Source organism: Falco rusticolus, chromosome 11 (assembly GCF_015220075.1).
Source record: "Falco rusticolus isolate bFalRus1 chromosome 11, bFalRus1.pri, whole genome shotgun sequence".
NCBI classification, from domain to species: Eukaryota; Metazoa; Chordata; class Aves; order Falconiformes; family Falconidae; genus Falco; species Falco rusticolus.
Window position 1 is genome coordinate 465,384 of NC_051197.1, and position 24,311 is coordinate 489,694.

The 24,311-nt window shown below is 40.7% G+C and overlaps 1 protein-coding gene across 1 annotated transcript in view; it reads right to left on the reverse strand.

Moving 5' to 3' along the window:
• LOC119155556 (serine/threonine-protein kinase TNNI3K) overlaps positions 1-24,311 on the reverse strand; it is a 106,851-nt gene that overhangs the window by 30,027 nt on the left and 52,513 nt on the right. The window contains exons 20-22 of the mRNA XM_037404372.1: positions 7,004-7,056; positions 5,388-5,440; positions 4,035-4,167 (exon numbers count right to left, since the gene is read on the reverse strand). Of these exons, the coding sequence (XP_037260269.1) occupies positions 4,035-4,167; positions 5,388-5,440; positions 7,004-7,056 (239 nt within the window). The remainder of the gene's footprint in view (positions 1-4,034; positions 4,168-5,387; positions 5,441-7,003; positions 7,057-24,311) is intronic.

The window sequence follows — 24,311 nt, forward strand, 5'->3', positions numbered from 1 at the left end:
AGGGGAACAACTGAGAACGTTAATCAACATCCTCCTGTATTGGACATATGTATATTTATAATTGTAACATGCCATTTCCTTGTGCAAGTGCCATCTTTACATATTTTTTTTTTTTTGCTATGTAGGAGGCAGTGGTTCAGTTCCTGAATCTAGTTTCACACCTGCAATTTCCAGACACCTATATCTTTGTGTTCCCCTCCAAAACACTACCCAAAGCTTATGTGCAGACAGTTTTACAGGTCTGAATTTAATGCCTTCTGGAAAAGGGCCAAGGAAGAGGATGTTCAGGTATCAGAGGGTGTCCTCTTGCCACCTGGGCCTTCCAAAACAACTTTTAAATGGAAGACTGTATACCAGGTAACTGCCAACTTTACTTCCATGTGCAGACTGTGCCCAGAGCACAGAGGGATGCCTTTGCAGTCATGCCTTGTGCAAACATATACAAAAGGCACATAACACACAAGTAGAGAACTGAGCCATGGCTCTCAGGAAAACAGGATGGGATCAGCCTGGGAACCATTCATGGGTTTGTAATTTGGTGACAGACCCAATCACCTCGACTACCGCTCAAGGAAGTGGGCAACAAATGTCAACGCATCTGCAGAAGAGCCTGCTTCCCAGCCACAAAATCCCCAAAGGAAAACAGCAACAACAAAGATCAAACACATCGCCCACATGTGCTGCTTTGCAAAGCCACTCTCTGTTGGCTTACCTAAGCACAGTCCTGCCGAGGTGATGCAGTGTTGTTGGAATACAGCTCTTGTGCCTTCTGTGCACATGTATTTATGCTCATGCAGCCTCAGCCTGCATGTGAATCCTGACTGTTTCCTGACTGGCTACAGACCTGAAAGGCATTTGCAGCGTAGCCTGGGCCCTAACAATGTAATGATCTGATAATGACACGATTGACTATCAGCTGTTGCCCCATTGCTATGTTTGAAGTATATGCAAACTCCCAGAATGTGAAAACCTCAGCAAAGAAGTAATCTCTATATTTAATAAATACTCACTTTTGCATTCTCCAGTTACTTCTCAGAACCATCATTATTTATGTTTTTTTCACCGTGTCCATTTTACAGGTGACTGTTGAGCACATTCAGTAGGTTTCCTTACTAACCAGAAGTTATGTTGCAGGCTTTGGTTCTGCAAGACTGCGTGATGTGCACCTCGACAAGCATTATGCTTGACTTAATGATGAAGTGATTTAATTGGGGAACACACCTGTTTTAGTAGATGTTCTATTTGATAAATTAAGCAGTGACATTGATTCAATACCTCTAAAGATGTTTATTCATATTCATCAAATAGAAACCCGAAGAATGGATATCTTATTCAGTATAAAGCATACCCTTATGTAATTGGATACTGTACTAGATTCAGCAGAGAACATGGAACTGCTTTTAACGGGGCAACTACTTTTATTTCAATGGGTAACATCTAGTTTTTGTTATAATCAAATTTTATAATCATATATTCCTTTCAACACCTAATTATTTCAATGAACATCACCAGAATGGCTTCCTGGACCTCTAAGCCTACACAAAGGTAACTATAAGCCAGAAAAAAAGTGATGCATAATTAGTTTTTGCGGATAACATCCATGTTTTTCACAAAGAAAATCCTTCACCTTGAAATACATACTTTGAGAAAAAATATGGGATTTGTATTTAACTGAATAGTCATTACCTGAACATGTATCTTAAATGTGGGAATTTTATATAGACTATAAAACATAAAACACCCTCAAAGCTGCATTTTGCAGAATATATATATATATATATATATCTAACTCAGATGTGCACATTCAGTATCTTTCCTCATGCATAACTGTGTCTTTCACAAGCAGAACAGTACCACAGAGATGAGGAACTAGTTGTAAACCATGACTGAAAAATCACCTGCTTTCTGACCCTGTAAAAAGTCTCAGTTTCCTTATCCATGGAAAGGGGAAAATTACACTTACTTAGGCCATTGAGAGGACCAGAATTAGGTACTAGATGGGCTCAGTTGAAGGAGAACAGACCCAGATCAAAACTGAGCATTTTGGAAAACTGCATTCCCATGTTTGTGGGCACCAACATGGTCTTTGGAAAATGTGTTTTCTAACAGGATTCAAACAAACTGTTGGTGACCTGGAGATGAGGAAGAACTCATCACTACAGTGAAGGACAAGGAAAGAGCCCTTCCCTAGACAGAGTGTCTCAGCAAAGAAAGAAGGGACAGAAAATACTTCTCTGTAAACCTACAGAAATGAAAAGCCAGCAAGCCCATGGAAGTCAGGATAAAAGGACCTTATCATTCAGTTGATGCAATCCAGTAAAAAAAAAAAAAAAAGGAAAAGAAAAGAAAAGAAAAAAAAAAGAATTGTGGCAAGAAACAGTATTCCTTGCCTTTTGCCTTTTATTTCACTTATGATGTTCCCAGTGAGCTTTAACTCCTCTCGAGTCTTCTAGTCCTATCCAGACCAGACTACAATTTGAACAGAGTAGAAAGTTAATTCCAAATTAACTGAGATTAATGTTAGAAATGGTAACCTTACAGAAGGTTGTGACACTATGGATGACTGTGTACTAGAACTGCACCCAAGAACATAGGGTTTGACCTTCAGTTAAATGGCCATGAAAAAAATACCAATGGAAAAGGAACAGAAACACAAAAGTGATTCAGAACTGAAACATTATTTCTAGAGCCTGAAGTGGAACTGAGTCAGATGTTTGGCTTCTGCATCACTTTAGCAGTTAGAAATAAAGAGATATGAAAATCAGCTAATACAGTGTAGAAGGTCATACGCAAAGCTGGCACACTAATTGCCAATGATATTCATGGCAGCTGCCTTCTGCATGCGAGAGGCTGACCTTCTGAACATCGCAAAGGCATCCGAAGGAATTTAATAGAGGTATAATATCAAAATATCAGAAAAGTGAATATTTAATGAACAGAAACAAAAAAAACTGATCAAGGAAGGAATTAATAAGTAAGACTCTGCATGTATCAAAAATGACTTTCAAAAGTTAAGAGTAATGGCCTAATAAGAAAAATACATCCAATTTCATTCAGTATTTGAGCAATTTTTAAAGCAATCGACTGAATAGGAGAATAGCGTATTGGTCGTTACCTAAGAAACAGAATTAGACCTACAGATAGAAGCAGACACACAGCTGCATGAGCACCAAAGGACTATATATTGTTACCAATATTTACAATCTGCTTGGGCATAAACATTTGTACAAACTAAGAGAAATTCACCTTTTTCAAGGTCAAAATGCTTCCATAGGCCATGCTTTCTCTAAACATCAGAAAATCTATTTGAAATCCACCTGAAAAGCTTTGTGCATCCCTTCCTGCAGCAGCTGTTCCCTCTGCACCCCAAACGCAGCTAAAACACAACAAAAAATCCCCCTATTTTGGTTGTTGGAGTGAAATGTCTCAGTAAGGTCGCTACAGGCCTCCTCCTGCGCGGAGAGGGCTGCGCAGCACCAGTATGGCCACAGATCCACCCCAACCATGGGACGGCGGGCTGCAGCAGCTGGTGTCTGGTGGCATGGGTGTCCAAAACCTCCCTCATGACCTGCGCTGGCTCTTCCCCATCCCACGGCACTCTCGGCCTCTAACAACTGCTGGCAGACAACCAGGTGCCAAAATCTCAGGGAGTGAAAACTGTGTCCTGGAAAGGTTGATTTGCTGTCAGAAAAATCAGGTACCACTGTTTTCAGGTGCTTTCTTAACCTACACAAGAATAGGCTCAAGGAGGAGATTTATCAAGGAATGGATTTACAATCCCAGCACAAACATGAGACAAAAGGCCTACAGTTAGAGTGAGTTGTTCATAACCCTAGAACTGTACAAGGAATTGTAAGTTATGTAGATTTATTACAAGTAATATATACGATTATAGTGGGGTAGTTCTATGCTTTTCACTGAATGCATAATCTTAGCACGCAATAACAAGCCAGTAAACTATTGGTTAATATTACACCGTGTAGCTACTTCTCTAGTTCAGAGAAATTTAAATATTAATTCATTGAGCATCTTACCTGGTTTCAGGTGAGCAAATGGAATTTCACCTGTTAACAGCTCCCAGAGGCACAAAGCATAGCTGAAAACATCGGCTTTTATGGTGTACCTTGTACACTGGGTGAACACCTCAGGGGCCATCCAGCGTAGGTTCTGTGCATCAGGAAACATCAATAATACATTATCAATGTTTTCTTCCTCATATATGCATTTTTTCCTGTATTTGTATGCTTGTTTTCCCTTCTTTTCTTAGTTCCTTGCCTCCATTGCTCCATAAAATAACTGGCAAATTTGCCAGAAAAAATTTCACCTAGCTTGCAAAATCCAAGTAACATATTACTGCGCATTATACATAACAGCATTAGTATGGTAGCTGCCTCAACCCCATAAAGCCAGACTGATCAGGCTTTAAACATGAGCATAGTGATAGAATAAAAGGAGAACACCCAGCCTCAAAGTCTGGAGACCAAATCATAAGGTCCAAGCATGCCATATGGTACCAACTAAGTACTGCTCCAGTGGCTAGATGGAAAAACTGATGACAACTCATTGGGTTGGTGCCTCCTCTCTTGGGATCTCACTGCTTTCTGCAGAAACCCAGTTCTGAGGCTGCTTCACAAGGAACCAGCCTCTCACTGGAGTGATGAGTTCAGGGTATTTTTGCAGATTCCTTGCACCTCAGTATCTTAATCTACATTCTTTACATGACAGCCCTTCTCAGTGTGACATTATCAGACCCTGGAGGACCCAGGTCTGCAGCAGCAGTATTCACTCCTCACACAGGGAGTGCATATTACAATTTGTTAAAAAGATGATTGCAAATGCTGGTTTTAGCATCACTCATGCTACTCCACAATTGATCATTATGATGATGCAACCTTTCATGACCATGGAGTGACGCACAGAATGCATCTGGACTAAAACTTATGAAAACAACAATACTGTCTTGTAAAGCTGGCTGGCTGTAAGCCATAGACTTGCAATGGAGAAAAGAACTCTGAAAGAAAATTGGTGTAAAAACCTAATTCCCTATTAGAAATAGGAACCACCTGCCAGCAACATGTGTACATGAGTAGGGCAGGATGGATTAAACCCCAACATTTTACTAAGGATTTGGTGAAAATAGAGCTCCAAAACCAACCTTATAAGCATTATTTTCTGCTGCAGATATTACATATTCACTTGTCTCTGCTATTAAAGAGGATTAAAGGGGAAAAAGAACCCAACAAAAAACAAGCCACAAAGAAATATTGAGAGATAAAATACTTTACCAGTTCATCTTTTCCAACAAAAATATTTCAGATGTCATTTCCTCTAAACTACGTTTGCCTGTATGTTCATATTAATTATGTGGAACAAAACAAGAAACAAACCCCAGGTTGTTTTGTCATATTGTCTTCATCCAGGGACTGCAAAAATCTAGATTCTGAAACACACAGAACAAAAAAAATAATTACGGTGAAGCCAATAGATACCCACTTTATTATATGAAAGTCTTGAGGGAAAAAGTGTCATATTTTTTATTTCTTTAAATAACTCTCAGGTTTTCAGAGTCCAGGAGAACTGTGATAGCTGTTTTTCAACAAGGCTGTGTACAGACAACGAGGCTTCTGAAACCTGCATGTCAAATTCAGCACTGGCATAGATCTACAAAGCTCCACTGACATTAATAGCAGTTTACAGCAGCAAGGATCCAGCTCAGAATTCGTGACCTCATGGTTATTTGTACTGGTTCATACAACTGTATCTAGATTTACAACAGTCAGTCACTGAGCCCTGTATTAAAATGCAGTCCCACAGAAGCCTGTCAGTTTTATCTAATGTCTCTGCATGAATATAGTGAGGGTGGTATATGCTACATTTTGTGATACATAGGTAAGTCCCCAGGCAGGACTGAAATGCCTTTGACATACCAGAAAAATACACTTAAGTGTGCATCTGCGTGAATACAAATATCATCAAGAACGCCGCAGACAAGACATAGCTATTCCCATGGGGTCCAAGCCTTGTGCTCTTTCTGCTTTAGCAGGTCTTCAGCCCTGGGTCCCTTACAGATATGGTCATGCTGCCACCACCTTCCTCCTATATTAAGCTGGCGTTCATGCATCTCTACTGATCACATCTGTGGTGATACTGCAGTGACCATGGCTGTGTCTTAAGCCAAGTAGTTCCTGAGGAGTCAGGTCAAACCCAGCTCCCTGAACTCCACCTGGCACCATCAAAAATGTGTTCCCATGGAGCCTGACTGATAAACACCAAGAAAATGCATGAAATACAGATTCATAGAAGTATAGCGTAGTCTAGTTTTGAACACAAAGTTACTAAGGTCCATAACTGAAATAACAAGCTACATTCTGCTCTTTTAACTAAAATGAAATAAACCTGGCCTATTGCCATGGGGCTTGGCTGCCTGCAGGCAGACTTGCACATTAACACCATCCTTGGATCCTGAGCACTTGCTATGGAAAAGGAGGGCACATCTATTACAGGCATTATCACTCAGCTTCTTCCTCTAACCTACCGCTAGAACTTACTCAAACTGAGATGCATCCATCTCGCTATCAGAATCACAGAATCAAAGAATGGTTTGGGTTGGAAGGGATCTTCAAAGACCACCTAGTCCAACCCCCTGCTGCGGGCAGGGACATCTTTCACTAAGCCCCGTCCAGCCTGGCCTTGAGCCCTGCCAGGGATGGGGCACCCACAGCTGCTCCGGGCAGCCTGGGCCAGCACCTTGCCACCCTCATGGTAAAGAATTTCTTTATATATACCATCTGTGCTTCCTCTCAAAAAAACAGTGGGGTACTCCACAGCACCTGCTAAGCTAGGATGAGACAAAAAATAGGGGTACTCTCAACCTGAAAAGCCTTTTGTGTCTTCTCATAATAACAAAATGAAGAGCAACCTCCTCAGCATTTTCTTAGCCAGGATGTGTTTAGTTTTAGAGAATCTGAGGTTAATTTATCAATGTTCCATAAAAACTCCTTACCTCCAAAATCAGCAACAACTGCATGACCATCCTCATACAGGAGAATATTGTGACTAGGGGAAAAAAATATTGTTATAGGTAATTGTTTAATAGTGTCTTAAAGATGGTGAAAATTTTAGGGTTTGGTTCATAGCTAAACTTTTGAGTTCAAATCACCTGCTTAAGCAGATACATTCTGTAGATAAACCACTTTTAGCTACATCTCTTATTTATTTTTATAAAGTAGGCATTAACTCTGAGAAGGCAAACCCAACAGCTTCATAAATGTGAATGTCAGTTTTTAATCAATACTAGAGCAAAACAATTTCTGTCATTATTTATAGATCAAGTATAACAGCTTTATTCAATATGTGCACTGCATCTCAGTGATGAATTGAAAAATATTTGAATATAAACACAGTGGAAGCCTTTAAATAAAATTATGTGGACTGATTCTTTTCTTTTTTAAGGCTTACATAAGTGTAAATTCATAGTGGTAATTCCTAATTTCTGTTGAAGTATAGAAGGGAACGAACAGATCTGAAAAGTTCATATAGAATGGATCACTAGAAGCCATAAGAAATCCATTAAGCTGGGGGGAAAAAAAAAAAGAGATGATAAAATGGTAAGCTTTATTCAATTTAATAACCACACTTAATAATGCAAATGTTACTTTCATGAGACAAAGGTACTTTATTTCTTGAAAAATCTCCATTTGTTTATGAAAAGAAGACAGATAATTCATCCTGTAACTTATCTCAGTGTCAAGGAGGAAAGCTTCTCCCTGCTTCACTAATGGAGATTTGTCCCCAGAGGTAAGATTTCAGTCCTGCCCTCCATGCGCATTCCACTTCTACAGTGTCCCATTTTCTAACGCCTTTGAGAGCTAGCAGAGCACGACTGCTGATGTGTGCTGAGTTATTCCGGACCGGAACCAAGTCTCAGGTAAAGTGCCAGATTTCCATCTGCTTAGTAAGTCAGGAGCACTTAGTGATTTTTTACTGTTTCAACTTACCCTCCATGAAATGCATATTCCTTGTCATTGTTTGATGGGCATAACTGCAAGCACAAAGTACTGTTCATTACTGGACATCAAAAGGACCACAATTTGCATTTATCCTTAAAAACTACACTTGCAAAAATTACAGTGCATTCTGACTGTGGTAGTGGAACCTCTTGGTGGCATCTCCTTCCAAAGCTCCCTAGGCAAAGTGGTTCACGCAATGAAGTTAGCATCCCTGCAGGCTGGTGGCTGCAACTGTGACCAGTAGCAAGGAAGGGTTTGGGGCGATGGCTGGTGCCCTGCGGAGCGCAGAGCCCGTGCTGCTCAGAGCTCATGCTGCTTAGGACTGCAGCCAGAGCTGTGGTTTAACCAAGCAGGATTTGGTAGACAGGAACACTGTGCAGCCCAATGCTTGCGGGAAACACTGGAGTTACAGTGCGAGGGCTGCAGAGCTGACCTGTCTGTTCCCTGCTTCTGCTCACGCCGACTCTGGTGCTACAGCTAGAACTGCCTCTGCACCATGGATTTCAGGTGTACTGCAGCCGGGGTGAGGCTCGTGTTCACATCTTCTAACTGAACTGCAGACAGCAAGAAACCCCAGGAAGATGTGATAGTTATGTTAGATGTATATGTTAATTTTAATTTCAATATAAATTTTTCATCTTTGCCCCAGACAGTTTCTGGAGTTAGGAAGAAATGAATAAATGTGGGACAATTCTTGTTTGGTCAGCACATCTATGGGGCAATCTCTGTCAGGACATCTACAGATCAGAGAAATCATTTATCAAAGATAATTACTTGTACTGACACCTATCAAAGTGTTTTGATTCCTGTGAAATCTCTGAAACCATAGCAACTGCAAGCCTCAGGGAATGTAAAGGACTGGATAACCAGAACTTTACCTTAGATTGTCAGCAGAGATATTTGGAGGCTTAAAGTTAAATCTGCTGTATTTGTCCTAAAACTACTAGAATGAAAGAGGTGAACTATGGGATTTTTGTGGTGGTTTAAACCCATTTATTGAAGGTAATGTGAAGAAAATTCAGCTTTATTTACGTATTATTTGTTCAAAGACAGTGAGGGATATGGATAATGACTGGGAGGAAATCCAACCCTATGTATGCATCCTTTCTATCAATTAAGAGTATTTTAAAAACAACAAGCTTCCATGTATGAACAAAGCAACTACAAAAAGATTTTTACATAAACCCAGAAATATTTCTTATCCATTTTGTAAAAGTGCCATCTTGTGAGCAGGTAGGCCAGAGAGCTGCAAACCAAACCAAACCAAACCAAACCAAACCAAACCAAACCAAACCAGAGTATTTGTAACACTGAAACTGTGAAAAGGAACATTCTCAGATTAGAAGAAAATCAAATGGCAATTTATTACACATTTTCATCTTGACAGCTTCAAATCAGAGAAAAAAGTAACATTCCTCTTGGAAAACAATGAATTCTCATTTGGGGGCACTTTATTCTTGCACTTGGACTGGACAGATAAAAGACTAGATGATAGAAGTGAGAAAAGTATCAGCTCCTGAATTCTGAGATTTAGAGCAGATCAAATACAAGTGAACAAGACAGAAGTTCCCAGCCTTGCAAGCAGAGTATCTGCTCTGAAGAAATGCTCAACCTGAATGAATTAGCCCTCCTTAGGGGCAGGGATAAGTCTTACGGGCAGACTGCCATGACAACATACCAGCGTTTTTAGCTCAGGGTTGTGGTATTCTCATGCAGGAGTATGGGTATGTGTTTGGTACAGCTGCACCAGCTCACCTGCGACTAGCTCAGGAATGTTTCACATGGGGCTGGCATTTGGAAATGCCTTCTGCTGACTTGGAAACTCATGTTTGAAAAGGAACTACTAAGGGTGAACCTCCATGACTGCTTAAGCAGAATGGAAATAAGAAGAAATTCTGTCTGTGTAGGAACTTATGGTAGGAAACCCCACCCCTATGTATTTGGCATTTTCAGGGAGACTTCAGTTCATTTAATGTACCAGGGGACTTGGAACCAGTCCCAGGATCAACGGGTCTCTATACATACATTGAAAGTTGGAGAATATCAGCATATAGAGCTGTGACACCATTCCAACCCATGCAGCGAGGAGGTGGATATATGAGCTGTGGTCCAAGGTGGCTGGCATTTACAATGACTACGCAACTTACGTTTTTGATGAGGATGGAAGAATTTCTTCCTCAGACCAACATACAGAGCTTAAAACAAGGGCTCCTCTAAAGTCACTGCAATTATTACACCTTGATTGAAACTCGTGGCTCAAGAACCTCACTTCTCCAGCATCACCTGGCAGTTGGATGGCCACTGCCTACAGAAAGGTACTCTGGATTTCTGAGGTTGAGAACCCTGTCAAGAGGAAGGGCTTTGGAGGAAGCAAGTGTGTCAGCATGTGTAGCACAAACATCAGCTCTGTCAAAGGAGGAAAAACAGAGTTGGGCTGAATTTTATCCACATTTAAGAGCAGAGCTTCTGAGACCCTGTAGGCTGCATTCAAGTTAGAAACAGTGTCGTAAAGATACTCATATATACAGTCCATAGCATAAACCGGGGACACTTTGGATTTGCTGCCTGCCCAGGCACTGCTGAATTATCTGTTCTTTGAGAATAAAGTTTTCTTTTAATTTGATAATGATGATGTCTAACTCTGAAAGAAGATGACACTATTCTCCCTTAAGCTCAATGTACTATAGATACTTAATCAAGTGACTTCCAAGCTCTTGGTTCTGTTTCCCTGATGGATGTTGCATAGGAAAAGATTCAGAGCTACAGGGCAGCTGGAACTTACTTCCCTCCAAAAAGGACATGGTGAAACTCTTGTTCAGAGATATCTTATTCCTTAATACTTACTAAAAGCATATTGCCAGGAACCTAAACTGCTGTAATCTCTTGTCTCTGCCATACCCCATAGTTTGAAAGTAAACAGATAGCCATCAAATTAAGCACACAACTTCAGTTTATAACAAATTAAACAACCTTTCCAGCTCTGCCTCAGCTCTTAGTTATCATTTTGCAATTTCATTAAGAAAAATCCACCAAACTGAAAAAACAGAAATGAGATTTTTTTCTTTAGAGAAGCAGCAAATGATAACTGAAATTTGAATCAGTTTCAAAGTGAATGTCAGGTTTTTATATCATCTTTATCTCTATAGTATACCTCATCTCTCACTATTTCAAGAAACGTGTGAGGATTGCATGGATGATTTTCTATAACCACGTGGCAGAACAGACAGCACTCTGCTCCCGGCTGCATCGTTTTTTAAGATCACATTTACAGGAGAGAGTGGACCCAGTTCCACACTGCTTTTCACAGGAGGAACAACAAACACTGACCTTCACAACTTCTGACCAGCTGCAGGGCTTGCCCTTGGCCATAACTCCCTGCAGCGAGCGAGCGGCAGAGGTGCTGTCGCATCCTCCTCTTCCCTGCGGCGACCTCGGGGCTGCTGTGGGCGTGTGGGGGCCATTCTGCCTTTGCCTTCAGGCTCCCAAAGTGCTGGGTTGGGTGGCTCCCAGCTGTGCTGGAGCGCTGCCCTCAGCTTTCTAGCACGAGCCAAGTGGCTTAAAGGCATTTGGCTCACAAGCAGACTCCTTTCAAAAGCTCTGTAAGGTCATGAATAAAGCCAATCACAGAAACAGATAAATATATAAAAGCAAAGTAATCAGGGAAGGAGAACTGAGTGCTTAGCAGGTCTGGAGTACTTCTGTTGAGGACATGTACTTTCATATACTTCTTTCTTTCCCTCGAAGCAATCAGACATTCAGGTAATGTTACCGTGAGTCAGTGCACCCTGGATTAAGGTGGTGAATCCTCAGCTGCCAGTAGCTGTCCCCACACCCCCAGTTCCACGTCTCGAGGTCCTGGTGGGCTCCTGCCTGAATGAAGAAGGAGTGTCGGGCGGGCAAAGGGACAGATGGGGTTTGGTGCAGTTCATTTTGGGTGGTGCAAAGCTGCACTGCTTGCACCTGCAAGCACTGTACCTCACTGCTGGAGATGATCCCAGGCTGACAGAACAGAGAGGCAGCATGAACCCATCTCTCACAGTGCATTCAAGAGGCTGCAACAGCACAACCCTCCTTCTGCATTGGTTTCCAGGGTGTTTGATACATGGGGATGGAGCTGCGCAGCTCTGAAGGGCAGTAATATGCGTTGCTCTGGTTTGAGCGAAGAAGTCTAGGGAGTCTGCAGCAAACACTGCTCACTGTTAGAGCAAACTGCAGAAGGGGCATCCTGTGCCATTATTCCAGAGAGTTTTATGTACCACTCACCAGTGAAACAATATTTGCTAAGCATTAGTTTTCTGAAAAATTAAGAAAAGAAACACGACAATACAGAAACATGATTGGCCAAAGTGGGAATTCTGTTTTCTTTTTTAGCTGGGGGACTATTTGTCTTGATAATCTTTGCACTGCTGACTCTGCTTCAACCAGCAATACAGTCCCCACCACTGCTCACTCATCCTGCTGTCTCCTCTGCAGCCTTGCCCCAGCCAAGAAACCTGACCACTAATGAGATCTGGAAGAGAGGATTGTGTCTTTCAGCACAGCCACATCTTGCTTTGGCTGCATATCTGTTAACTTTTGAAGGTCAGCAGTAGGGCAGGGTAATTCTTGGCAGTGTTTCTGCTTGTTTTTAAGCTCAGATCTAAGGGGCAAATTGCAGCCCATTTGCCGCTTTCCCAAATGAGCCCAGAGGGGCTTGTTTGCCAGAGTACAAATCTCTGGCAAACCAGCTTGATGTAGCACTTAATAACCAACACAGAATTTTATTTCGAAGCTTCAAATAGCTACTTTTGGTGGTAGAAAACAATTAGTGCATTGCTATTCCTCTTTCAGCTGTTTGTATCTGAGTAGCAGATGTAAATCTGGGCCGAGCTGTGATTTGCCCACATGAACAAAAGTTAAAAAAACCAAACCCTTCCTCTTCTTATTTGTTCTCCTGGCCTGCCTGTGTGTGATATACATAAATATATCTGGTGGTCATGATGGTGGCATAATCAATGTTAATATATATCTTCAGAACCACAGAAGTACCGATAATTTTAATTAATCAAATGCAACTAAATAATGGTAATTATTTACTCTGACTCAGGGTTTTTCTCAAGAATAAACTCACCAAGAGAAATGACAGAAGACAAATAACAGTGTGGCATTTAAAACAAGAATGCATGAGGATGTAGGAAAAAGATGACAGGAAACAATTCTGCAATAACCTACAGCATTTATCTGATCTGAAGTCCAATGTAACGCAGGACATTCAACTCCTCCAAATTCTTGCTCTGATGCAAGAATTGTGCCTGAACCAGATCATATGTTTTGGAAAAAGAAGATGTGTTCCTCACTGGCAAGACAGTTACTTTGCTCTGATGTTGAAGGAGCCAAAAGGCTGTTTGTACTGGCATAATCTTCCAAACAGTTATGTGGCGTAACCTACACTACTAATGTGTAGCCCTCTCTGGAAGGCTTTTAGCTGGGCACATGCATTCCATTTGTAACTCATAATAAATCTGCAACTGACATGTCACCACAATGATCCACAAACCAAAATTCCTCTAATTGACAGTGGCTGGAAAGTCTAAACAGCTCATGCAGAACACATACACAGACTTTCACACGATCTCCTACTTACACCTATTTTATAAATACTCCAGATGTTTTGTATCATCTTTTTAAACCTCATTATCTCAACACAACTACCTGAGAAGAACACAACAGTGCAAGACTGACAATAGCTCAAGGACTTCTTGCTGATTTTCTGCCACCCACTTGGATAAGATGCACATCGATAAATGTTAGAATTATTAGCAAAAGGACACCGGGATGGAGGCATTTGCAGAAAATTGGTAATATACAGAGACTAGGTTAATGTCCCAAGAAAAATTAAGCCTCAAAGGTCTTGGAAATAAACTCATTTAGTAGACTGGGTTGGGAAATAATCCCAGGTATTTCTGGAAATTTTCAAGATTGCAACTTTTGATTTTGTGCCAAATTAAGATGGAAAGCAGACATCTCACAATGTGCTGAGCAAAGAAAATTACATTTCCCCCCCTGTAAGTAGCTAAATAACTTACTGAAGTTTGTTCTGAATTTATCTCCTAAACTGGCCTACATTATGAATTAAGGTAAATCCTAGGAGCATGCCTTCTTCGACTATCAAACAACTGCATGTAAAAAGGAAAATTTTGGTAATTCCGAGGCAGAATTTCCATGAACTTCATGCCTTATTGAAAACACAACAAACCCATAACTTCTCTGATAGAAAATACTTCAGATGGGAAGTTTTCAGTCAGTCCTACCAAGGTTTATATGCAGACTGGTCGCTAGAGGGGGATGCAATGCACAATTTATAAAAATGTATTTTCTCTGAACTTTCTTTCACTGTGATCTTTATGATATCAATCAATTACACCTTTTGGCAAGACTTGTTTTAACTTAAACGCACATGTTAATTCTGGAGAGGTAATTCAAATTATATTTACTTTGCCAAAAGTATAGAGAAAAAGATCAAACAGAAAGCATGGGAAATGTTGGGAGTAGATAATACTTTCTTTTTGAGGACTCTGTTATCTTACATAGCACTACAAATTAAGATAGTTTTGCATGTTTCTTGTGCTTGTCAATATGTTGTGGAACTAAGCCATTTGGTAGCAATAGGCTTTATCAGGTATGCATCCTTTTCAAAATATTTTTGGTTTCTATGTGCTCAATCTTTAATGGACCAAAAAAGGAGTAAGAAAGATGGAAGAAAAGGAGAGATCTCTTTTCCCCTGTCACAGTCTTTTAATCTCTAGTGAATGGCGAGAGCATTAAATCAAATGTGTTTCTTTGACATTCTTGGTTACACCTCTCAAAACCAGACACATTCCGTCATTGTTTAGAAGACGCTAATGGTTTTACCAGCACTGTGATACTGCAAATACGGCTTAGTGAATCTTCAAGACCTTAACCTTGAAAATCTGTCTTTCTCCTAATATCGTTCCCTATTTCATGGCTTTTGATTGGACTGTGGAACTTGACATTAAAGCTGTTGGCAGCAGTCCTTCCTCTTCTGCAGTACTTCGGGGAGGGATAGAGAAGCAAAGAATTGAAGCTCTGTCAATCAAAATGACCAAAACTGAATCCAGTCCAAAATGCCTTCTCTTCTGTGTTTTACAAGGGGCTCAGTCTAATCTGCTGGTAGGTTTTGCCCTATGAAATATTCTGCCAGAGATAAGGTTTGAAGCCAGCTTTGTATTCTATTACTAGATTTCATATAGGCACTTCGTTTTGATGTCAGTCCAAATCTAGGGAAGGTTTTGGACTAGATGATCTTGGAGGACCCTCCCAACTTAACTGTTCCATGATTTTATTAACTGTAGCTTTCCAGTGGCACCTCTAATCTTTCAGCACGCAAGCAGCTCTTGATGTTACCAACTATACAGGGATTTGCTAAGGGAATTAATTAATTCCCCAAGCATTGAGCAAACACCTATATGCCTATTTATACATATATGGACTTTTGCTTCTCTGGATCCATAAAGGCCTTTTGAATGCACTTATTTTCTGCTCCTCTTCTTCACACTATACTGAGTACACAAAATGATGTGTCACTTTACTACAATGCTGACACATTTGACAGCATATAGTTATCAGAACTGAAGTGTTCCAAATGAATTTTAGCTACTCATGCTCAGAACCAGCTATAGAAAGACCCTTCTTTTCATGCTGGCGTAGCAAACATGATGAGCACTTTTGCAGAAGGTAGCTAACCAACAAGAAGGAAACAGCATCTCTCTCAGTTCTGCAGGCTAGAATTTTTCCAGGCCAGTGATTTCAGAGGTCTTTCTCAGAATGGAGAGGATACATTGAGTGTAAGACAATCTTGGTGCAGTCTGTACACTGCTGCTTGAGATAATCCATAACCATAGTTTTCTTATGCACCATAAAGAAAGACGGTTGCATTCTTAGGACTGCAGTATTTTCACTCACCATCCACCTACTTTTGCTTGGGAAAACTCATGGTGCAACTCGTTCACAAGGTCTGACAGAGCTGTTTATAATTTGGAAAGCTGAACAGAAACATGTAACATTCATTCAATAAAATAAAAGTGAAGTCACTAAGGAGTTAGGAACATAAACCGTACAAGACAATGTGACATCAAATTGGAATTAGGGTTTACAATGGTGAAAAACTAAGGTGAGCACCTACACTGTTGTCACTAGGACAAAATATGCAAAGCTTGTCTAAAGGGAGAGAACACAGTGGTTTTGGAAGGCACCTACTTTACATTAAGAGACTAAATGTCCTATAAAAATAATTTCATAATCTGATCGTAATCATACCATAATCCTATGATAAGAGGTCAGTCGATAGATGTTGGTAGATCTAGGGCACTTTCAACTTTTAAAGTGAAGAAGGTAAGATATGAAAGGATCATCTGTTCCTTAAAGTCTTGAATACATAGTGGTGTTCCAGCAGATATGTATGCACTAGTCAACCAAAGCTACAGCCCACATCATACACGCCACACTCTGAAATGGTTGCCTCTAACAGCAGTAGACTGGGTTTGTTGACTCATGTAATGTCTCACAGTCCTAAGCCGAGCGATGACTAAAATGATTCTGTTTGGTTTTATTATTTGCAGACCAGGATGAACAAGTGACTAAGCATGGTGTTTGAAAAACGTGCCCCATATGGAAAAAATCAGGTGCTTTCATTCCTGGCTGTGTAGAAACAGGCTACTTTGAATTGAAGTTTGTTTTCCAGTCTTCGGAATTATTTCAGGTTCATGTCTTGTTCAGTATGACGCTCAAATTGAAGGTTTTTTAGAAAAGAAGCTGAATTCTAAGATATGAGTGTTTGGCAAACCACAGTTTGAGGTCAGTAAATTGCAAAAAATAAGGGTAATAGTTTTCAAGTAAGGATAGCTACCAGTTAAGACTAAAAGGTGATCTGATTCACTTCACTCTATTTACAGCTTCTGAGATCCTTTATTCTTAACCTTGCAGTGGATCATTGCAACATCAGCGCAAAATTATAAATGGCTGTATCCTGCAATGGGTATTGATTCCAGGGGATACTGCTCTATACCAATGTCTGATGTGAGCCACAGGACTTACTGATTTCATCAGTGTCCAGAGTGCTTTTCTTCTAACATTGACATCTTTCTGCAAAAGCGTGTATATGTGAGCAGACTAGCTTTCATAATTAAAGAGTCTGGCTCTCAAAACAGTTAAAAACATTTCTGTGCTACCCTTTCAAGCCCTGAGCAGTGTTTCTGAATCAGATGTGGGCAGACTGTGTGTAGCATGGAAAAAAGGCTAAATAAATCACGAGCCAGTACCTGTCCTGACTTGTGTACAGGAGTCCCACTGAACTCCCTGCAAACTGAGGTTTTCAACACCTCTCCTAACTGTGGTGCTCATTCAGGTGTAGAAATGAAGATGTAATAGTTTTAACACAACACATCCTGACTTAAAATCCTTGCTATGATGCCCTGCTCTCTCTTCTGTGTACAGAAATACAAAACCAGGTCTGCTATAAAACAGAAATGTAATTTCTCAAAATGCTGACGTAAGGCCTAAGCCCAGTGATGGTTTCTAAGCTGTGTTCAGGACTCGAGACCAAGAATGTGACTGAACAGGGGACACCTTAGCAGAGAGGTTCAGGAAGCCCTCCGTGAGTGCCTCTCTGGGCAGATGCAGACAGATGTTGCTTTCCCTGTGGGAGACAGGCCAGCGCTGGGGCTATGTGTGTCTTGGTACAACGCTGTGTTCAACATGCTCTGCCCTGTCAGCAAAATGCTTAGATCAGACACAGTGCCATGGGCATGTGTCATTTCCAGCAGCCTCAATGCAGAGACAGAGAAAGTCATGCCAGTTTACACCTGTGGGGAGATTCTGCCACATTTCCAGTGCAGCTCTTTGCTTTCCCACCATCCATCACAGGACTGTATTTTCCTCCAGTCAGGATGCTATCTCTTGAGCTCCCCTCTCTTCCTTTCCCTCCTGCCTGCTCCCATGTCTGATCCTGGGGTTCATATGCCAGCTGGCAAACACAGGCTGCTTCCTTGTGTGGCTGTAGGGAATGGGAGTGCTACTCTTTAACCCTTTCTACTTTTCTGACTGTTTCACTGATTTTTATTCCAGGTAAACATGTAGCTGTGACCAAACCTGGAAGGCAGCATTTAATGGGTGTTTACATACCCCTGTTCATGTAGGGAGGCACAGCAAAGGGAAGATGGCTGACGAGAGGAGCCTGTGCTTGGCATGAAGATGCAGGTACTTCATGGTTGGGTCTTTCTGCCATTTTTTGGGGGGTTGGTTTTGTTTTTTAAAAGGAAACACTCTAAAGAAAACCTCCTAGCTTGAAGGATGCTCCAGCCAGGACTCCCACCCATGCTGTCCTGGAGCTGGGTCACCCTCTCAAATCTCAGTGTGACACAAGGCAGTGTTCTCCCTCCTGGGCACCCGGCCAGGTGCAGCTCACAAGAGCGGTGATTGCCAGGGAAAGCTGGTGGCACTGGGAACAGCAGAGAGCATGAGAAGCCTGCTACAGCCAAATCAGTGCTATGGAGCGGGGACCTGAAGTCAAAGGTACGTACAAGGGATGCTTTCCTCTGCTGTGCCCTCCCCTTGCCCCAAAACCTGGCATCCCCCAAACTCCCTTTGTCAGCCAGATCGGGATGCTTGGTTGAGGGTTCCCCAGCAGAAGCAGGGTGCAAGGCATGGTGGCAGGTCTTATAAATGACCTGAAAAGGAGGCTGAAGCACACTGGCTTTGGTGGGATGTGTGCCTTTCTGAACTGGTGATTCTAAAACAATCATTACAAAAGCAGAGGCAGGCAGTACTCAGTCACTACTAAGAGAAGTAAACATGCACTCAGTGAAGAGGCAGCATGGTTATAGTTCAGAATGTACAGGAGAGCTAACATTTCTGAGTTCTCTAAAAGGGCTCAGTAAAATCCATTTATTGTGACAGAACTGTAACAATGGATCAAAATTCATTATTATGCTGTAATGACGCCTGGAGATATAACCTTTTCTTTCAAACTTTGGAAAAGCTTGAATGGAGCTCAGTTTCCTGGGGGAGACTTTGTAGTAAGTACATAGAATGCAAAATGGAAGGCAAACTTGTGAAGAAGAGATACCAGGATTTAATAAAACTGAAGCTTTGATTAGTTTTCTTTATTTGCTTCTATGCTTGATCAAGATGAAGCACAGCCAGCAGCCAAGTGAAAAAGGAACTCAGTGTGTGTGTTCCAAACAAAACATTACATTTACCTCAGTTTGGAAAGACAGCTCAAGCATGTCAAGATTTTGTAACACTGAGGTAGCGAAGCAGCACCATGCTGCACAAATTAGGATTATTATAAAGGTATCCGTGACACTCTAATCAGCAGGGAAGGATCTACCTGCCTAAGAGGAGTTAAAATATCTTTAAATATCTTTAAATGTGGGGGGGGTCGGAGAGGAAGAGCCACGCAGCAGACCCACTGCTGTATGTTTTTGCACAGAGGCTGCCCCAAGCAGGATCAGCTCTGTGCAGAGTTGTGGTTGGTCCCTCCTTCTCTGCACAGTGCAACTGCACTACTCTGTTACCCTAACAAATCCACAGTTTAGGAACCAGCTGTACTTTTCCAAGCAGCCCATAAATAGGGTGAAATGTTCCAAGTAATTCTGAGTGTTTACACACTAACTCGTTTTTCAAGCCATTGTGATACTATTAGAGAATGTAAATATATATTGCTTGCAGGGACAAGTAATCTACCATAGACCATAGCAACCAGAAAGCTGGAAAGAGCTGGAATAACATCTGCCCACTTCTGAGCTTAACTAGGTCTAACTGGACGTCTAGCTGAAACAGCAAGGCACTGTTCAATTACTGTCACTCTTGACAGAGAAAGGAACAGGTTCTGTACCTGGTACAGAAACTTGATGAGAGAGGAAACTTTTAAAAATAACTGGAAAAGTGAGCTATTGCCACATTTGCAATCTTTTACTGCTCTATAAAAGTTGGATAGAATCAAGCTTAGGGACAAAGACAAAATACTTGCTATTTAAATGTTTGCTAGTGAAAGGCAGGCACTATATCCAAGATGCAGTACAAGAATATAGATTATGACCATGCAGGCAAAATACCTTTTGCTTATTGCAAAATGTCATTTAGCAGGAAAAGTGTTTATGAATCTATTGAAAACTGATTTACTGATTCAAGGAAGTGATTGCAATTGATTTAATTTTCAGTAAAGAATACACAAGAGGAGAAAGAAAAATGCCAGCTGAATGCAACAAATAAAGAGCAAGGCTTTTAGAAATTAGCATCACAACACAGATTTTCAAACAAACTGGGAGTGCAGGGAAAGATTCACAAAATGCTTTAGCTAGGTCAAAGCTTCCAGTAACTCTGAAGATCAAGGTTTTCACACAACAGTCACTATGCATTCATGGCACATGGCTTTTGAAGGGCTGAGCAAATTACAACGTAGAAGGGTATGAATGTGGACACAACAATGCTTACATGGTATCTATCAAAAAGTTGACTGATCCAAGTAAATTCAGGAGAGTTAAAAGTATATAAAAAAAAAAGTGAAAAAGTTGGCAAAAGCTTAAATGATGCAGGGAAAATGAAAGCAATATTGATGGTCTCAACAAAAAACCATAACTTGCCCATATTAGAGCTGTAGATACAAGCAAGAATAGCCAAGGAAGGAACACAAATTTCACCAGAAATCAGCTTTTAGGACAGAAAAAAATTAAGTTCTCCCAACCAGGACTCCCACAAATCACTGCCTTCAGGATTTCTAGCTTCACCTGAACCCAAATCTTGGGATGATAAATTTAACCATAAAAGTATAATGGGTTCATACAATGTAGCCATGACTCTTTTTATACCTAATCTGATTTTAGCTCCCATATATACTTTCCATCAAAATGTATAATTTGAGTATGATATTTGGAATTGTTCTGAGACTCCCACCAGATGTCAAATGAAAATATTAATCAAACACAAGGCTGAAACTACAGAGACTCTTGAAGGCTGTACTCTGGCTTGAATGTAGGCACATGAATTGTAAAAAACTAAAGACTTTTATCTGGTCTTGGTTCAAGTTTGACTTCTGTCAGTAGGGACAAAAATCATCACCATTTCTCAATGTGAATAAAATGTATTGAGCCCAAGCTTTAACTTCAATTTACTTAAGGGCTGTGCAGACGTTGAATAAACCCAACTTGGCCATATACATAGTCAAGACCTGGGTTTATGGTTTTTGTGGAGAAGCCAAGAAATCAATAAACACACCCTTTTCTATTAATGTTGTGCATAAGTCTTTCCAACAAAACAATGCTGAAATGCTCATCTTGGTGCTGAGTGTAGGGACATATCTGAAAGTTGGAGGTAGTCTCTGGCAGGGTTTTGTCAGTCTGGTACCACCAGTGAACACTACAGTTACTAATTTTTCTTTTCTAAAGTAAAAAATATAACCCACAGAAATAGGGCTTGGAAGGTACAGCTCAAAAAGGCTGTTACTGCCTCAATGGCACTTCGAAATTTGAGAACCATAGATGAGAAAGAACTCTTAAGCCTGTGTTTCGAGAAATACAGCAAGATAAATCTGATCTCAGCTGAGATGACAGAAGGTTAATAATGAGTTCAGCAGAATCAGAAATTAATTGTCTTCTGTTAAGGCCACATAGAGTTTGAGATGGTGAGATCAAGCATCATTCTCTTCATGAAACCATGGAAGGGAAAAAATGAGAAAAGAATCAGAAGTGTGTAATCATCCTGGCTTTTGAAAAAAACAAGTAGTTCTGCGGGCCTGCCAGATGCAAGGGCTTCCTCCTCTCAGGGCAAGCGACAGGCAAAGCACATTCAGTGTGTGTCCCTTTCCCAGAGAACAGGGCCATGAAAAGATCCTTCTACCTTTAACACGCTGTGGGTTTAATGAAAAGCAACTGCTATTTTAAGATTTCATAGGGGATTTTATAACAAAGAGGAGTTGCAGACACCATCCCCATTACCACCAGGCTTCCATCCTCTCTTTCATCTTTCTCACTAAGCCAGCTTTCAGAAACTTTTACAGATAGTTAGAGCTATCAAATGAAGGTTAGTTGCTCAAAGGCTTGGTCCAGCCATGTTCAGCTGTTATGGCTTAAATTAATTTGATACTAAAATGGTCTTCTTTTTATTAAAGTGCTATAATCATTGTGGCTACAATCCCTCACCACAGTATTAGTAGTAATAAGCTGATACATGTCACCATTGCTGATAGCTGTCAGAACTTCTTTTTCCAGAACTGGAAAGCAAAATATAACTCCCAATTATTCTCAGAATGGAAGGACAAACTCTTTTCCAGAGTAGAGACATGAAAGATCCATTTTCCACTCTGTTCTGTCAAGCCCCATTGCAGATTTATTTAATGCATTATGTGCATTGCATTTAATTTCAGAACTCACAAAGAGGGTTACAAGCTATGTGAAAATTTAAGGTAAAAAATTGGAGGCTCCTGTGGAGCCAGTGGCAAAATTTAACACAGAATTTCACTCTTGGTCTTTCTCTTAAGTTGTTGTGAAGATTTTCATCTAGTAATTGTGCCTGTGGGCTGACTGGGACTCACGCTGACAACAGGGCTCCTGCTCTCACACTAAAAAGTTTCAGAAGTTAAGCTACTCTCAGCACCACACATCAACCACTGATGTCCTTATAGCAGATTATCTTTTGACCCTCACAAATATGATCTGGTAAAAGTTCTGTAAGGCAACGATATGCTTTTCAGCTCTCTAGAGGGATACTGTTTTGGGTTTTCTTTTGTGGAAAACATTTAAAATCTTTCCATGCAGAACTATTTTTCTAACAGCCGGTAGTGACAAGGCGTAAAGCTGAACTATAAGCTCTGGACATCCGCTGTCCTAAAACAGATACACAGATTGCAGTGTTCAGACATGGGGCTCCTGGCTTGCACCATGACTGAGGCAAGAACTACAGCTTCAAAAAAGAAAGCATCTCCCTCTGAGCTCTGCAGTTTGGTGGCCCAAAAGGAACCCATGGAGGGATGCAGGTATATGAAGGAGACTCAGTGTGAAAGTCGAGGATGTGTGAAGTCAGAGCCAGTGGGGTGGGGAGAAGGGAAGCTTGACTGTAAGGAGAGCAAGAGGTGGTGGACGCAGATGGTATGCAATGGAGAAACGAGGCAAGTACAATCACAGAAAAAGAAAAATGGGGTACTAAGACGACATTCTTCCAGGCTTTTTTGTAGGTTGATATGCTGCTTGCTTTCTGCACAGCAAATCCTAGTGAATCTACCTTATACTTTGAAAAATGGATACTCACTAGGGTCTGGCCTAAACAGCTTGTGTTCATAACATGTCCAAAGGCCTCTAGGAATTGTGGAGGCATGTTGCTCTCATCAATAGCTTTTTTTTTTTTTTTTGAGAAAGAAAAGTTGATTTAGAAAAGCTCTGTCCACTGCAAAGCTTTTCCTCACAATTTAATATACTGAAAGTCTGCAATATCAGTAATTTCTCAGTATCAGTAATAAGTAATTAGACTTTGTCATACAAGATGGGGTAAGATGCATTTGCCAAAAGATTAAAAGTACCTAGCTAGAAAGTGTTGGCAGACCTGACTTGGGCCAAAATTGAAGAGCTGACTGAATGTCCATCTCAATATTCTGGACTTACAAGGGATGTCTTGTAAAGGCAGAAGAAATGAAAAAGGCAGAAAGCTGTTTGTTCAAAGCAGTGCACAACCAGTGAGAGTAAAGCCCAACCATCCTCAGTTCAAATGATGTGCCTTTTGCATTAAAGGGCTAGCAGAACTAAGAATCATGTTTTGTCTTTAGCAAAAAGATCTTTTTCATCTAAATCTCACCATTCAACATAGTTAGGTGTTTCATCACCCTTCACTGAAATATGCTGATCACGAGACTACTTTCATAGCTAGAACAGCAACAACAGATTTTTCTCTGCATTCATCAAGGACTCAGTGCTTCCACTCAGATATCACCAAAGGAATGGAAGGAGTGCACAGTGCTGCACTAGACTTTAGCTCTTAGCAGTGAACCCATCAGCAAATGCTTTTACCTGTAACAAATGGGTCAAACAAACCAAGAAACAGTCAGATGAACTCAGTGATTACGGAAAAATATTTAAAGTAAAAATGTCAAAACAAAGGAAACTAATGAAAGAAAGTGGCAAAATGTTATATGAAAGCACAGTGAAACTACATTGAAAATAAACTGAAAATTCCGAAACAGAGAATTAAAAAAGCCTAAACAGATTAAACAAGTATTTGTATCCATCCTTGCAGGACAGTAGAAGAAGTATTTGCCTG